General features: G+C 42.5%; 2 protein-coding genes across 4 annotated transcripts in view; one reads left to right on the top strand and one right to left on the bottom strand.

Annotated features, from left to right (window-relative positions):
• mcmbp (minichromosome maintenance complex binding protein) overlaps positions 1 to 3,843 on the top strand; it is a 9,039-nt gene extending 5,196 nt beyond the window's left edge. Inside the window, exons 10-16 of the mRNA XM_005735044.2 lie at positions 1,436 to 1,559; positions 1,665 to 1,782; positions 1,869 to 2,034; positions 2,152 to 2,285; positions 2,972 to 3,139; positions 3,284 to 3,372; positions 3,645 to 3,843. Of these exons, the coding sequence (XP_005735101.1) occupies positions 1,436 to 1,559; positions 1,665 to 1,782; positions 1,869 to 2,034; positions 2,152 to 2,285; positions 2,972 to 3,139; positions 3,284 to 3,372; positions 3,645 to 3,771 (926 nt within the window). The 3' untranslated portion in view covers positions 3,772 to 3,843. The remainder of the gene's footprint in view (positions 1 to 1,435; positions 1,560 to 1,664; positions 1,783 to 1,868; positions 2,035 to 2,151; positions 2,286 to 2,971; positions 3,140 to 3,283; positions 3,373 to 3,644) is intronic.
• A 1,219-nt stretch (positions 3,844 to 5,062) lies between these two features.
• On the bottom strand, positions 5,063 to 16,416 carry inpp5f (inositol polyphosphate-5-phosphatase F). Of its 3 annotated transcripts, none has more exons than XM_005735038.1 (20): positions 15,926 to 16,416; positions 14,083 to 14,163; positions 13,517 to 13,653; positions 12,693 to 12,818; positions 12,357 to 12,542; positions 12,210 to 12,266; positions 11,669 to 11,867; positions 11,322 to 11,501; positions 10,961 to 11,028; positions 10,433 to 10,557; positions 10,247 to 10,324; positions 10,025 to 10,145; positions 9,769 to 9,897; positions 9,259 to 9,376; positions 8,956 to 9,154; positions 8,753 to 8,824; positions 8,600 to 8,673; positions 8,286 to 8,414; positions 8,111 to 8,198; positions 5,063 to 7,968 (listed from the first exon to the last, which is right to left on the bottom strand). In XM_005735038.1, exons 1-20 carry the CDS (start codon positions 16,020 to 16,022, stop codon positions 6,804 to 6,806), a joined length of 3,429 nt encoding a protein of 1,142 aa, XP_005735095.1. In that variant the 5' UTR covers positions 16,023 to 16,416; the 3' UTR covers positions 5,063 to 6,803. The 3 variants fall into 3 exon arrangements, with proteins under 3 accessions (XP_005735095.1, XP_005735096.1, XP_005735097.1); XM_005735039.1 differs by having other exon boundaries at positions 12,357 to 12,524; XM_005735040.2 differs by lacking the exons at positions 13,517 to 13,653; positions 14,083 to 14,163; positions 15,926 to 16,416 and adding an exon at positions 13,187 to 13,501.
• Between the last annotated feature and the right edge of the window lie 624 nt (positions 16,417 to 17,040).

Raw genomic sequence — 17,040 nt, 5'->3', positions numbered from 1 at the left:
TCACATCTCTCTCTCTCTCTCTGTTCTTCAAAAACAGTTTCCCGTCTAAAAATCTGTTTTCTTCATTACAACATGCCGGCTGCTGTTTTTTTTTCCTTTTACTTACTTCAATAGGCTACTGAACAAATTTAAACGTCTTAAAATTAGCCGTGTCTCTAATAAAACCGCTGTAACTTTGCTTCACTTCAGCAGTATCAGGTAACGTTCATAGGTTGACTTTCTTTCGTTTTTTAACTACTGCAGAATATTTTTAAGGTTACCTGTTATAAAATCCCAGGCCAGGAAAGTCGCCTTCATGTTTTTCTGAGTTTTATCCTCAGCTACTTTGACACAAATGCATCTGCTGTGATGCTCACACCTTTGATAAAGTCTCGCAAGTGTCAGCTTTCTTTTTATAGATATAAAAATATGGAAATGTACTGATACGTGATCAGAATTATAATATTTCTGACTGAGGCAAAATTCGCCCGAATCGAATCGATTCCAGAAATCAGTGACGATGCCCAGCCCTAGAGCGGGTGTAAGAGTGAAAGGGGGTCTCTGTGTATCTGTGTGTTAGCCCTAAAACAGTGCCGACCTGTCCAGGGTGACCCCGGTCTTCCTCTGTGATTGCTGGGACAACCTCTAGCCCCATCTGAATTGGATAAGCATAACGTGATAACATGGTCTGTGTTTTGTTTTGCTTTGCTCAGAGATTCTTTTTGCTAAAACAAAATCACACTGATTACGGGTAGTCTGTAAATATGTGGATGTTTTGTTTTGTAGTTGTTTTCCATATTGGTTAAAGTTTAGCGCTAGCCCAGTAAAAGTCACAGAGAGCTGAAAACGCACCGCTCCTTCGACTCTAGTTGTCAAAGCCCGAAACAGATTCGCAGAGTCCTTCTCATGAGTCCATTAGGTTTTAGTAAAACATTAACAAGAGCTGAAGTTTAGTTTCTGTAGCATCAAACATTTACCCATGAGTGTTCCCATATGAGAGATTTGTGCACATTTAAGCATGTGATGCACAGCAGTAACTCATTCATTTGGTTGCTTATGATAAATGGACATTTCTGACAGGATTACTGTGTACTTTACTTCCAACAGCTGGGTTTTCACACTGTCTTAATTTATAACACACCATTTAAAAACAGTCTGAGGTGTTTACTAAAGTGTGCATGGATATCAAGGAAGTCGCTTCAGTAATTATCAAAGAAGATAACAGGACAGATGTACTGTCAGATCTCATTAATAAATAATATCGCTTAAGCAGGGCGACTTGTTCCATCAGTGTTGTAGGAATGTTTAATGAAGTGTGAGAAGTATTGAAATCAAGCAGGAAAACCATCCCATTAAACTGAAGTTCATTTGCCTTGAAAAGCTTTCTAATAAGAGGAACAATGCAGCGACTGGTTCAGACTGGAGCTGAGTTGATTCTTTGTCCTTTCTTCCTCAGTTTTAGCTTCGACCCTGAGCGAGATGCCCTCTGTCAGAGAAGAGCTTCTGGCATACTTGACTCATGTCCTCCTGGGTGATGCTCTTGCAGCCGAGTACCTCATTCTGCATCTCATTTCTAACGTGTACGTAAAGTTCAGTATGTGAGCTTCCTGATTATTATTATTTTTTGTTATTTTTTTATTTGATGGTTTCAAACTAACGTCAGCACACTTTTATTTTTCTTGTAGGTACGTGAGACGGGACGTCCTCCCGCTGGGCAAGTTTACCTTGAACATGAGTGGCTGTCCTACTGTTGCCTCGTACACTGAGCGCCTTTATCAGATCATCCAGCAGCTCGTGCCTTCTGTGAGTTATCAGCGCAATCGGTCGCAGGTACTGCTTGGTTTATATCTGGATGAACTGAGACACACTCAACATTGTTTCCCCTGCAGTCACACTACCTGGGCATGAGCCTCCAGAACATGAACCAGATACGGTTGGTGCCTAAGAAGGACTATGTGGCAAACCGGCTGGTGAGCGGCGCCCTGCAGCTGGCCAAAAACACTTCCCTCTACCTAGATGAAACGCAGCTGGAGCAGGGACAGCTGGACACAACAGGTGGGTCTTCTAGAAGACCACAAGAGGTCGACAGCGAGGACTCAAACGTCGCCATTTTTCCTGTCCTTGTGACTGAACTGGGTTGGATCTGTTACTCTGTTGTGTTTGTTGCTGCAGGTGTGCGTAACGTCACGGCCTTGGGGAACCTGATCTCGTGGCAGAAGGTTGATTATGACTTTAACTACCATCAGATGGAATTCCCCTGCAATATTAACGTGCTCATCGCGTCAGAGGGCCGCTCGCTGCTGCCGGTAAGAATGCAGTGAAAGCTCACTTCCACCCATCGCGGATCCCTCCCAGCACCCTCGCCTCGCTCCCCACCCCTGGCTACGGCTAGGGGCGGGGTTCGGTTTCCTCCGGTGTCTCACGATGCAGAGCCGTGTCAGACACTGGTGGTTGTTTCCAGCCGGCGTCACGCTGTCGTCTCAGCTGACATCGGTCGGCCGCAGCCAGCCCTTCAAGCCGGCGGCTTTAACCAGAGTCCCGCTGTGTTGCGAACAGCCTGAGGAATGTGCTGTGCGCTATTTCTGTGTGCTGGTCTAATGGGTTGCCATGGTGGCAGCTGTGTGCCACGGGAACAATCCCGGGAGAGGCGTCAGGCTCGGCCTGCTATTAGGCGAGCAGTGAAGGGCAGCATGCTGTAAACAATTCCCACGGTTCATTAGAAGTCACAATGGTTACATGGTTGTGTTTACTGTTTACAGCGAGCAGCTATTGGCTGATTAGAAGCTGGAGGCTCGGCTCGATCAGATGCTTAACCGTCACCAAGGCTTTGATCCTGTCTGCCGTGCTCTGAAGTTTTGATAATATGCCAAAGTAGGCGGGCATGCAGCACACAGGGAAACTTTTGCATAGCAACACCTAGTAAAAAAGACATCCTTTCTGGATATGGACTTCCTCTATGGCACACAATCAATATTATTCTTTATCTCCACAGTCTGACTGTCAGATACACCTGCAGACTCAGGTCGCTCCATCCCACCTGGAGGAGTATCTCAGCACCATGCACATGCTTTCTCAGGCCTCATCACAGCTCAACAAGTTCAGAATCTACCTGAGTGTGGCTCGGCTGCTTGACTACAGCATCTCAGATGAAGTGACAAAGGTGAGACAAGCTCTTATACTTGTACAGTGAGTTGAGTTTCAGCTAGTATGGTAGCTGTTTCTTCATGTACCCAGTCTGTTTGAGCAGCTCTTTTTATAAGTTTGCATACAAGAATTAAGTGTCTCCTTTTCCTCCTGCACTCAGTCAGTTGAAGATGACTTTGTAGACATGAGGAAGGATGACCCCCAGAGTATATCTGCCGAGGACCTGCACAGGATGCTCGTTGTGGCGAGGTGGGTTGTGATTTATAGAACTGCCTTTATGTAGCATTTAATTAATTTTCATTCATGAGAATAATAACAGCCCCTAAGGCGCTTTAGAGTGTTAAGCAATAAGCTATAATCAAAACTGAAAGCACCATAAACAGGCTGATGATAGCTTCACGCCTCAGCGCAGCCAATTTCTTTTTCTTTTTTTTTTTTAACTCGCTCGTACATCTCATAGATAGTCTCAGACTGGCAGCTTATTAAAACTGAGATGTGGCTCTCTGCGAATCTGTCCGTAGGTTGTTGTCTCTGAGCCAGGGTCAGACCTCGCTGTCCAGAGACAGCTGGCTCAGAGCCAAACACATCGAGGCGCTGCGGAGGAGCCGGATGGAGCAGCACAAGTGTGTCAACGGCAACGAGCCGTGATCAAAGGCAAATGACATGACTTGTTTGCTTTTTTCCCCATTTGATATCTAAACAGTTTGTAATAAAGATGTTTTCATTTGCCACATAGTTCAGGTATTTTTTTTTTACTGTGCTGAGCTACATATAAGATTTAGATACTGTTGTATGTACACTAACATCGCAGTTTATCATCACACTGAAGTACTGCCTTAAATTCAAAGTCTCTTGTGGGGTTCACACCAGAGGTTAAGCTCTACTAGACAGAAAGGTCTGTTTACAGGAGAAAAAATAATTTCTATCTTCAAAAAAAAAAAAAAAAAAGTAAATAAAGGAACAAGATCTGGATCACTGTTTGTCCTGGTGCATTTTTCTTCCTGGGTTAGTATACTGTGCTGTGAATACATTTGACAGTAAACATGCAGGAATCTTTTAGTCACTTTTTATTCCAATGAAATATCTGCCTAAACAAGTGTACAGTGCACCCTGTTATCAAGTAATACACCCAAAGAAGGTAAGAATAAATAGGATACTTTTAATATACAATACAATCTCAGTACACTGTGGAAAACGATGACAGCCAGTTGGTAAGGATATGAACACAGACATCCAGATGAAACCATGTTAACGCAGGAAAAATGTGCTTAAACAGTGCAAATCAAATGCTTGGAGAGCTCCAGCCACAATGGGAGTGGGCAACCACCAGACGATAAATCAAGAGGTGACCGCAAAAGCACTTGGTGTGAAAAAACGGAAGGAAAGACCAAACTTTTAGCCAGCAAATACAGTTTGACTAGAACAGGCGACATTTGCATATAAAAAGCAAGACACCGACACTCTAGCACTGTGGACTCTTTCAGGAATGTGGAGGATTAAGTTTCCTTCTAGGCTTGAGAGCTGCCCCAGTGTTTGCAATCCTGAATGAAGTTTAAAAACACCGCTTACCCTCTGTGTTAAAACCTCACAGCTATTACCTTGAAGCTTTGGCAGCACCACACACACATAAACACACCATCAGCAGCACCTAGAAAAGCAGCCGAGTCTCATTTATAATCAGACAAAATATACAAGTGTCCCGCATCTTATCTGCTGGTGAGCAAGCCGAATGCAGAAAGGAGAAGAAAAAAAAAAAAACAGGCAAAGGTAACACAAAATATGTGACAGTTTATCTTGGGATATCTCAGCTCAGAGCAAGCCAGATTCATATCACAGTCGGACACCAGCAGGACAGGGCAGCTGTGATTTATTATAATTTCTTCTGGTGTCTATAGCAAGATCCTGTGGTAGATTTGTTTTTTTTTTACCACCAATTTACTTTAAAAAAAACAAACATGTACACTGTAACAGAGTTTACACTTCCATATTATAAATAACTGGGATCTCAAAGGCAAGCGGTCCTAAACACCAGCAGCAACAGGATGCTCCGATTTACAGATTCACTGTAAACCACAAACACAACAAAATAAAAATAAAAAAATTCTAAAACCTGCCCATTCCCACAGAGAATGAATGTGCCGTTATCAGTGAGATATCCCAACATAAAAAGCTCCGATGACATGCACCAACCCTGAATATCTTTTATACAGTACACAAAATGTAACATGTAAGACTTAAAAAGGTAGATTTTGCCATAAATACCTGATATACATAATCCCACTTTAGTTCCCTATTAAGGCAAATATGCTTTAAGTTTGGGGAGTGCATAAAGCGTCAGTGTTTCTCGTAACTGCGTGGGTGCAGTTGCATATATACCTACTATATGCAACTCGCCTGTCTTTGTCAAACATGCAGTTTTCAATGTATAACGCAAGCTAAGGATTTAGCTCAAATAAACCCTCATCGTGTAGGTAATTATTATAACCATTACCAGAATAGTTATTTCAATACATAAATCTATCAAAAACAACTCCAACCAGATGTTTTCTGGTTATTCGTGGTTAACAATGACAGTACTGGGCGTTCTTTTCAAAATATAATGCTCATACCTCTTTAAACTTCACCTTAGCATCAATACAAAAAGCCTAAAAGACAGCTCTACTCAGAGACAGACAATACTCACTGTACATATCAACAACCAGGATACTCTAAGTTCTTAAATAGTCGTTATTTCTACAGCGGTATATCTTCTAAGTTACACTCGACAACATTGATATTACATAGGATTACTACATAGATTATGCCGTCTGGCTAGTTTCTGACAGCTATACAAAGGGTACTTTTCAACACAGAATAGTCCTTTGGGAATCACAAAAGATATTTGGTTGGTTTCTACGACGACTGTTACAAACTTAAGGGCATTACTAGCTCACAAACGCCATTGAGTAGCCAGGATGAGTTTATCCTACAGTACATGATAAAATCAGAGTTGGTCTTTCGACATGCAGCTAACTGCTTACCTGCGTCGTCAAAAATTGGTTGTTACCATTAACCTCACACTCGAGCATTGTGGGTAATTAAATAACTTCGGACTAAGGACAATAACATGTTTACACACGGAAATACTCTGCATACCACTCTCAAAGTATATGAGTTTAAAAGCCTAAATATTTTCTTTGTCTTGGTTGTTTGTCTCTTGAGCTAATCATATAGTAGAACTATTTCTGGAGTGACTTAAGTTGGATGGAGCACTAAGACTGAAAATTATTACACCCTCCAAGTACTCAAATTTCTATGAATATGCCATATTGTTTTTATTCATCCTAGGTACTGTGCACTACTATGCTGAGACATTTATTCAGCATTCATCTGAGAACTAGTTAATAAACCATAAAAGAGAGGAGCGTCAGTGTGCAAGGTTGCATGGCAAAAGATCTACGATTCAGTGCCCTCGAAAGAGTAACCCATACATATGTGCACGTAAACATAGTAACTACTATGATGGGCTTTGGGGTATTTTTATCAATTCTGTACAAGAGTCATTATTAACATGGGCAAGTTTAACTTAAGAGCACATTTCTTGGCCGAGTAGTGACACCATGTGCAAGCTTTTGCTACTGCTACGTTACGGGAAGTTTATACATGACAAACGACTCCAAAGTGCTGCTACAAGGAAAGCACTAGATCTGAATGATCCTGGTCTGGCACTGTGTAAACATTGCCTTCAACTCGTTCTCTTGGACCTCGTTGACAGCTTCTGGCTCGGGGCTTTTCTGTACCTTTGCAACTGCAAAATTGATGCCCTGAGTGAATCCCGCCTGGGTCATGCTGGCCACCTGGACCATGGAACTCTTGATCTTGGCAAAGGGGGACACCACTCGGCTGCCGTTGCTGTCGGCAGGCGAAGGGCCGAGGCTGCCCTCCACCTGTGAGCAAGCGCTTTTCTGAGAGCCTCCTGAGACTGCAGAGCTAGGCTTCTGGATAGTGAGGAGGCTGGAACTGGAGGTAGAGGATTGGACGTCTAGCTGGGATGGCCTGGGGAGCTGAGGCTCTTCCTGCTCCATCTGCTCTGAGCTTGGCTGCTTGTTTGAGTCTGCTGGGTTCTTTTTATGCACAGGCACTGCAGGGTTGTGGAGTGGAGGTATGGCAGCTTGTGGCAGCTCTCCGAACACCTCAACAGGTTTGGTCTGTGCATCCTGGATGAACTGGTGGCAGTAGGCATCGATGGGAGTACCAAAGTCAATGAGAATGGCTTCTTCAGCCACTGAGGCAGCCCCGGGAGACTTGTCATCACTAATGTGAGTTGAGCTTTCTTGCTTCCCGTCACAGCCCGTGACCCGGATAACAGAGGGTATATTTAGCTCTGCGCTACCGATGGACTGGGAGCGGCTGCCCAGTCTGGGATTTGATGCTACGATGCCGCAGCTGGGCAGCACATAGTCCACATTTTCTAAGGACCCAGAGCACGGGTGCTCCGGGTCTGAATTATAAGAATCTGAATCTGAAGAGTGTCCATAGTTTTCATTACCAATGTCTTTTAGGGCTCCCGTGCCAGCGACGTTATCTGATGTCTCCAAGCTGCTGTCCGACTTCCACAGGTTGACATGCATAGTTGGCTTTAGAAAATTGACTTTTACATCAGGCTTAGAGAAGCTGCCCAGCTTACCGAGGGGCTTGAAGGGGCCGATGTTCACATTTGTCTTGGTCTGTTTCACTTTCTGATTTAGAGTGGAGAATTTATTGAGGATAAAACTTTTGCCTTGTGCAAGGCCGGAGCTCCCTTGAACTTGGTCAGCAGGTTTGTTCTGGATCCCCATGATATCCTCGTGAGGTTTACTCTGCCGCCTGGAAAACACACGCAACTTAAGTCACAGCTCTAGCTGCTGTCTAAAAGTTGGCAATGCAGTCTGAATGTTTAACTTCGTTACACTGAAATCATATCAAAGAGAGACCGAGACGAATGCTAATCAGCATAATTTGTACTTACCTCTCCAGCTTCTTTTCAACCACAAGCAGGTCATTCCCTGTAGCCTGCTTAGTTATGCGAAGCATCTCAGCTATGCACTGCAATGTATCTGTGAAATGTCACAGTGTTAAGTCTTAAGCAATATCTGCACACTTTTTCTCATTTTATTTAAAGAATTCAAATAGTCACACACTACCTTTCCCATCATCCTCGGGATTTCGCGTTGCAGCTCGCAGCGTGTGAAAGTATCCGCTAGTTTCCTCGTTCTTGAAGTGCAGCCGCATACAGCAGAACTTTGGCTTCCCGAACAGAGTAGGCTCAGGACCTGCAATGCGAAGTGCAACTTCTAATATCCGTTTGTAGTGATTTGCTTCCGTTTCATGAATCATAATGAGCGCAGATATTTCTAAAAGGTTACGGAAGAAACTGTTAAGCACACTTTCGAGAAGTGTTGAATGACTCACTGAGTCTACAAGAGCTCTCACTTCTCCTTGGAGTTTAACTTCTTACCAATTTCGATCTTTTCCAAACCCTCTAAAATGAGGCGTTGGTACTGGTTGACTTTATCTGCTTCTTCATCATAGCTACAAGGAAATAAATGTACATATAAGTCAAATATAAGAGTTGGGGGTTTTTCTTTCGCAAATTTAAGGTTCAACTTACAAGGCAATATAGTATGCTTTATCAGACAGGAGCAGCAGCACATCTTCATCTTTGTTGGTTGCATCAATGAGGCTGGTGGGAGATAAGAGAACAGTGGGATTAAAAGAGCACGGAAAAGCCTCGATGGAACTATAGTTCAGCTATATCCTGATTATATAAAGCCATTAAGCATCAACGCACAGTCAGAACAGCATTTCGCTCACCTCATGTCACAGTTTATGAGGGCCCAGCCTCCGTGAAACTTCTCATCGTCTAGTAACAGCAGCTGCATGTAGGTCTGCAGGAGGAGGCTGACCTGCTCCTGGGCCCCTCTTTGGCTCTCCTTTTCTTTTTCTTCATGCTCCTTCTCTTTACTGAAGATGGAGTAAAGGTCCTCCGTCACTGGCAGGCCCATCATCAGGTCTGCAGACAGAAGCAAAAGGAGTTTTAACAAATGCAAATTAAGGATTGATTTCAAGACACTATAGGTAGAAACCAATATGAGTAGTTTTTTTGTTTTCAAATACCAATCACTGCTTGTCTGTAAGCATCCCTAAAACGGTTCAGATAGTAGCGATTGGCTGAGTTCACCCCGTCCTTCATGACACCGGCCAGTTTCCTTTCTCCCGTCCTGGTGAAATCCCCCTAAAACAGGACAAAAGTGTTACCTTTAACTCGTCGCACTGCTTTTTTTATTTAATTATTTGACGACCTGAGTGCAGTGCTAAAAGGTTATGTCCATATTTGTGACATTCCTTTTTGTTTAAATATGGCTTACCTAACACTTGTGTATTTGCACATTCACAGTTATTGCCCAATATGACAATATGTGAGAAGTACCGTTTCTGTTTTTAACACTTTTTTCTCTCTGTCAAGTCTTCTAAAGAACATTTAGAATACTAGATGCTTCCCTGTGTGTCATTTGGTTCTGAAAAGGTGCTGTTCAGTAAGTTTACAGTAGGAAAACATTACACTGTACTCAGATTTGGGTAGCACTTCTTAGTAGGATTATCCCAGACCTCATACAATTAAGATACCTTGAGAGCTGCTGTGCCAGCATACTGTCTGCTGATGGTGTCACCGTTGTTTGCCCACATGACCTGATAAATCCTGTAACACTTGAGAGGCAGAGGCTGCTCTGGAGGCATCACACCCAATTTCTTCAGCTGCAGGAAGAAAAGCACACATAAAATGCAATCCTTGATATTTATAATGGTTATTGACCTTTTTTTTAATAATCAGGATTTCTAAAATATAAGTTATCATAAACAAAAAAAATCCAGAATATCAGACCTGTTGTTCCATCACTACCCGGGCAATAGCAGCTTGGACCACATTGGTCCTGTCAAGACAGTCCATACAGTTTACTCTGAAGATGCCCTCCTGCTTGCAGATTACTCCTGCTTGGTCCACCCTGGCAGAGGGACACACAACCAGAATCAAGACACATTCACAGAAATCGCATTTTGACACCAAACTTATCATGCTATAGTGCTCAGGTGGCACGACACTTACCAGGCCCACTTCATGTCAGTGATGATGTCAGAAATGGCATCTGTCAGTATCTGCACATTCTCAAACTTCATGCCGCGGCTGAGAAACAGGATACAAGAACCATACAGGGGAAGTGAATGTACTGTGGTCATATATAGATTGTGAAATTCGTGTAAAAGACGCTCGTGTAAAAAGGGTCTGTCTCACCAGTGCTCGTGAAAGTCGAATGAAACATAAGTGAGGTTAGAGTTGTTGTACAGGAGGACTTGTTTCAGATATCCATCACCAATTATCTTCTCCCGCCCACTTTGATCCACCAAGTTAACGATGACCTAAAGAAGACACCAAAAAGTGCTGTCACTGGATTTTTAAGATTTTTGGGTTCAGTGAAGAGTGAAAAAATAAATATTAACTTTATCACATGAAGAAAAAACAAAACAAAACTGGGAAACAGGCTTAAGTCTTTAAAAAAAAAAGCCAACAGCTGAGCTCATCACAAGCTTAAATAAAAGTACTGCTACACTACTGTAAACACTATCTGAAATAATCCAAGCTACTGACAAGCAATGTCACTGATCATTAGCAGGATGTTCTGTATAAGTTACAACAGGAAGCGGGTTATGAAAGCACTATGTATAGCTGCAGACACCACAACCCAAAGTAAATAACAGAAAATGCATTTAATAAATAGCCTAAGCAGATATACAAGTATGCACTCTGGTGAGGAACACTCACCTGCTTCTTGTACAGTTTAAGTTGTTCTTCAAAGTGAGCAGCAAAGTAGGTCGTAGTCTCCTTCTCTCCTGAAATGTCAGGTGAAAATATGCATTAAAAGCTTTTTTTTATTATTGATTCTGGTGAAAGAGTTATTTATGTTGTTTCCAATGCAAAACAAGGAGGCAGTCACAGTTAAAATAATTTACTGATTACAATCTAGAATTTATGCAAGAAAAAAATAATAATCAGAGCAAGGGCAGAGAAGCTAGGCTACAATTTTTAAGCTACCTCATGAGAAATTGCTACTGGAAAGATTTCTACACAAAGAGTGTCAGAAACCATCAGTTTAGGTCTAAATACAAGATAGAGCTCTACTGACCTTTTTCTATCCGTGGCCGGGGGTTGTAGCGATACCCTGCCTGACTCCAAAAGACAGGCACAGAGCCACGAGTCTGCACAAAGGACAGAGTGTGGCTGTGCACGTGAATCAACTGCTCCGTCTCCACATAGTTAGCTACATGGCCGTCTGTATCCACTCCTCTGCGTTTGTACCGCATCCCTTTGGGGTAGAATAATGCATGTGGACTATTCAGACTATTTATATCCTGGATCATGCTTCACTTGCAGACAATAAATCAGCTAGCTACCAGAATGTGCCTTAATTACTTGTTGCAGCCCATGCAACTGGACTGAATCAGAGCATGACTCCCCTAAGGCAAACTCTACCTGCGCGGTGGCGGCTACGTCTGGAGATCAGGGCCACAGTGAAACGAGGATGGATGTCATCAACACAAGTGATCTCCTTTGGTGGGGTGTCAGGGCTGCTCCGCTCTTCATCAGAGGTCTCATTGTAGTTTACCACCAGTTCCTCCACCTGCACAAAGCCCTGGATGATTGGTATCACCCAGAAGTCAACCTCTGGGACCTGGAACGTTCAACAGACATTAAAAAAATAAAAATAAAAATTTAGTTTGAGGCCAGGTTGATAAGAAAGTACTTTGCATCCCGCCTTTGAGTATTTTCATGCTGCTTTTGATAACGCCCTGGCATTTATCAGTACATACAAATGCCACATTTAAACAGCATGACCAACTACACTCTTTTAAGCTGACTATTTTACAGAAAATACAATGACTCTGTAAGCAGTTTTCAGGAGAACACGGTGTTTTCATTTAATTCTAATTACTCAGGCCTGAAAATAGAAAAGCAGCACTAAGCAGACGCTCTCTGTATTTCCCAGTAGATGGGTGGGGCGGGTGTTCAATACCTGAAGGTCAATAAGTTCTTGGATCATGTGTTTATTCCAGAAGAAACGGTCATCCACCTTTAACACAGAGTAAAAACACAGTCAGCCACAATAAGGAGTTTGTGTAGTAGACATAAGCAGAATAAAATAACTTCAATAACTCCAAACCTGCTTCCACAGAGGCATGTCAGACTTATCAGAGTCTCCTTGACGCTGGACACTGTTTGTCAGGTCGTAGGTCATGCTGTAGTAGAAGGAGTCGGAGTCCATGAATATCTTGTACAGCTCATCCAGCAGCCGCCTCTCCAGGCGTTCCTTCTCTTTGTTTTCCTTGACCTGGAAAGCAGGGGAATACTGGATTGGGCAGGTGGAAAGAAAAAGTAAGTCAACAAAAGAAGGAAATCCTAGAAGAACTTCAAAGCCTTCCCTAGTTTGAAAGGGAGGAAAGGTAGGGGATCAGTTTCAAGATGATAATCCATGCTTGTGTGTAAAACAAAACAATACCTTTTTCTTGATGGGCACAGCCACATTAGATTTGATCTGACTTAAAGTTTTCATCAGCTTGGACTCATCTGGAGACTGGGCCAGCTTCTCTGGTTTGTCGATGCCAAAGTGATGCTTCTTGCAAAGCTGGAAAAAAAAAAGAAAAGAGGATGGTCTATCAAATTTCTGCAGCTTTACAAATCGAAACATGATAGTGATATTTAGACCATCAAACACGTTCAATGGGACGAGGACAGAGTTGGAAAAAAAAGTGAATTTGGTATCAGATGTCAGATATTAGATAACCTCTACAAAAACAGCCAAATAGGACACTAGAGTAAACTATAGTAGCAATACTACTACAGGGCTGCTGTAAACAAGCCAACATCTACACTGATGCACACACCAGGATTTCTATGCACAAAGGGAGACACGTGTTCATTCTGCGCTATAAGGGACAAGTGGACAAGATTTAAAAGCCATTCTGCTAACAATCCACCGCCATTATTACTCACTTGGAAATATTCTGTCTCACCATCCACGAAGCTCCCCTGAAAAACTCAAATCTCAGCAATCAACATCCTTTGCGGTCTGCTGCAGTTATTTTATGTCTGCATGTATTTTTTTTTTTAAACTAGATATGTGTGTGCAAAAACAAAACTTATCTAAACAACTTCTACACCTCAGTCCATTCTCAGAGCTGAATCATACACTGACTCATAGTGTATTCTTGGATACATTAATACCAATTTAGGATTTTAACAGTTAGAAGTACTGCCCAGGGAACTGAAAGCATGATTAAAACAGAAGTTAAAGAGCAGAATAAACAGCGCATGTGTGCACACCTCCAGCTCGAGCTCCTGAGGCTCTTCGTCAGACAAGGGGATGACGGCGATCTTGGTGATCTTGTAGACTTTGTGGTTTCCCGGTAAGTGGCCGACCAGCGCTTTCTGACGGATTAACACAAGGCCGAGAGGAAGATCTGTCAAGAGGAGGGGAGGAAAAAAAAAAAAAAAAAGGTGGGAGAGTTGCATCATGGGTGCAAAATTCCTCACATTCTGAAAATGTGTGAAGAAAGCAGCTGCACATCGGTCATTAACGGCAACACAAGAAATCTCTTAAATAATATCGCTTATACTAGAATGTATAAAAACAACAAAAGCACTCGGCATCATACAAATCGGGGCTTGTCATCAATTGAATCATCAGTATTGATTCACTCCTCTTGATTACTACACAGATTTCAAAGCTCTTTCACACATTTCTTTTCACACCTTTACTGGTGAATAAGAAACATCCTGAGCACCGGATGATTTGGCGGCTCAAAAGTCCAAGCACACACAGATGGAAAGCACTGGCGAGAATGCGCCTGCTCTGCGAAGTGTTCAAAGGTCTTCCGTGCTCCACGTACCTGTGTGAAGCTGTATCTTTCCAATGACACCTTCCACCAAACCCAAACACACTGGGTTCCAAGCTAACAGCAGGTCTGTGGCTGAAAGAAAAATACAGAGATGAAACACGACAACAATGCTGTAATACATGCTCTGCAGCATATAAGAAGCCATAAGTAACATTTTTCTGCAGACACAGTTTGTCTGTTTTTTTTGGTCACAGTTTTGCATATGAGTTAATCAAACAAAAGTACAGTAGTCACGACAAAACGACAGTCATAGTTGGCTGGTGCTCTGTTACATGCAGGAACTTGTTTTTTTGTTTTTTTAATTAATACTTAGAACACTCTCAAGCCTAGATGATGTGAACGCTGTGTAAAGGTGGTGACAACTCACAGGCAGTAGACTTTCTGTCTCAAACTTGTAAGGTCTCTCACTGTTTGTTCGTGCATATCTATATAAAATGACAGCTATACACTTGCAGGAAAGTCTGCCTGCTTTCATTTTATTGAATAAAATGTGATATGATGCATGAAAAGACAAGCTTTGCCTATTTATTTATTTTTTATTTCCGAACACCAGGTCAAGTATAAGGTCAGCCCAGCAAATAAAACGCAATGTTCTGCATTGGTGAGAGATTACACATCACAGTGGAGGAAATTGGAAAAATGTGAAGGGCGTGGCTAAGGGTGGAGAACATGAACTGTAAGCTGCCCTAAACAATGAGTCTTCCTGTTCCACAAGGCAGACAATTTAATGTGCGGGGGAACCGGCTGGGAGGGCCCCCACAAGAAAGGTCTAGAAAACGGCAAAATTTAATTAAAAAAAACCAAAAAAAAAACCAAAACAACGTAAAAATAAAATAAATAAAAAAACAGTTAAAAAAGTAACAACAACAGCTTCACATAGAAAGTACAATCAGTGAAATACTTAACTATGTGCGAGAGAGTGAAGTGGAAACGCAGTGAGGAGCGGAAACCCTTTTTCCAATTAAATAATGAAACAGTGGTGCAACTAAAAACCTGTTCAGGATGGCTGCACAACCATACTACTTCAACTGCCACAGGGGACGACCTGCACAGCTCTTGTGCTGACTCTCATAAAACTTTTTCTTTCCCTTCTGCTGGGAAAATGTTAATACCACAGGCCTTGGTATTCATTTAACATCAAAGCATGTCCAATCATTAGTCACAGCTGAGCCAGTGTTTCAGTACTCGTTTATGTGACTCAACAGCCAGAACCTGGCAATAACACTCAATATGCTAGCTTTAAATTTTGGTCTGTATGCACTTTTATATCGGAATTATATTATAATTTAGCTCTCATTAATCAATCACTTTTCCGGTTTTTTCACCTTCTCGTTGTCTTGTTTTATATCAGATTTGTCTTAAAAAAAAAAAAAAAAGAGCTGAAGAGTGAGATGCACCTTCCAGTGTGTAACATAAAGAGCAAAGTCAGAAGTTTGAAGTCTGTTAGGGGTGTTGGCACTGTCGAAATGAAAGCAAAGACGCGATCATTTCAAAGCTTGGGATCAATGCTTGAACCATTAAAAATACCGTTTAGCAAGCATTTGTTGTGTTTAACGGAGGTAGGTAAATTAGCTTCGATCTAATAATCATCAAAGGGTTTATTACAGAGATGAATACGCGTCAGACACGAGAGATTAAGGTTGCTGATGTGTTTGAGGTGCACTGGGACAAAACCCAATGAGCACAGTGATGCTGTCAGCTTAAAACAAGCCAGCAAAAACGACGCTTCGTCTTGACTTTAGTGGTAAGTCCAAATGTTAGTGGCACTGTAATGTAATGTTAAATGGCCGGCTGCAGCAGTGAAAAGCGACATCCACATCCAGTACCTACGTACCAGGTCTGACGGTCATCGTCCCGTCTTTTCGGCTGCACCACAGAGCACGGTCCCCGCTCTGAAGAATGTAGTCGTCTTTAGCTTGAAACAACTCCATTTTTGTCTCTTCAGGTTACACAAAAACAAACAACTAGCTGGTCCGACAGCCCGGTCCTGGTCCTTCACGTCTCGACGATTAACCGTCGATAGCCTCGGTTAGCTCGTTTCCCACTGGCTCGCGTGCTACTAGAGCTAGCTACCTAGCGAGCTAGCGGGAGCAGCAGCTGGATGCGTGTCGGATTTGTTTATTCCACTTCTGCGCATATTGATACTCAAACTCGCTCTGTACCGGAGTAGCATCCCTTCCCACGGTCATGGTGGACAGAGTGAAGGCGGCTACACATCAGTGAGTGAGAAACAGCCCCGGGGTGAAGCAGCGGTGAGCCGTTCAAGACGTAATAGGCAGTTTCCTGGTCTAAACAATGACACGTGACATCCGTCATCACCGGTGTGTGCAGGTATTGATCATCCCCCCCCCACGTCATACTGTTTACCATATGATTACTGTAATTGTTAACTAATCTTATATTTACACTTTAAAGGACTAAGAAGCTATAAAAACACAAACACGTTACCAACACATTTCCCAGGTGTTATTATTTAACCAGCCACCCTATAAGGGCACAATACCACAGCTAAACCAGTACTGGGCTTAAATCTGAATGATAAATGCTTTCAAAATTAGGCGGTTATCTGCTTGAATAACCACCAGAGAAATATAATATAATCGTTAAACTCATGTTGGAGGTTAAGCTCATTCATCAGTGAAGGGCTCATTTTAACTGTCCACACCCATCCAGGAAAAAGAGGGCAGAAATGTTCCCAGTCATGATTCACTGTGAGCCTTAGGGAACAGGGAGGGAGCAGCTGACCTCACACTGTGTGATAACTGTTAATCTCACCATGGAAAAGTCTTTAGCAGGAAATAAGGCAGACTTAAGACAGCTGCCTACTAGGCACGGGACACGTTTGCATTGGAAATGGAGGATACACATACTTGTGTTTATTAAAATCAGGCTTGATTTGGTAGCTGGCCAAGTGGACATATACGTATACATATATACATATATACAATT

This window comes from Pundamilia nyererei, unplaced genomic scaffold (genome assembly GCF_000239375.1).
Source record: "Pundamilia nyererei isolate P.nyererei 1_Seehausen unplaced genomic scaffold, PunNye1.0 scaffold00062, whole genome shotgun sequence".
Taxonomy (NCBI): domain Eukaryota; kingdom Metazoa; phylum Chordata; class Actinopteri; order Cichliformes; family Cichlidae; genus Pundamilia; species Pundamilia nyererei.
Note: the sequence above shows the minus strand (reverse complement) of the source record. Positions and strands in the feature narration are given on the sequence as shown.

Excerpts from the sequence above, each read along its gene's own strand:
- inpp5f (XM_005735038.1), bottom strand. The coding sequence starts at position 16,022 with ATGGAGTTGTTTCAAGCTAAAGACGACTACATTCTTCAGAGCGGGGAC. Across the intron at positions 11,029-11,321 it reads CCGGCCACGGATAGAAAAAG|GAGAGAAGGAGACTACGACC; the intron begins GTCAGTAGAGCT and ends CTGACATTTCAG. Across the intron at positions 10,558-10,960 it reads TTAAACTGTACAAGAAGCAG|GTCATCGTTAACTTGGTGGA; the intron begins GTGAGTGTTCCT and ends TGTCTTCTTTAG.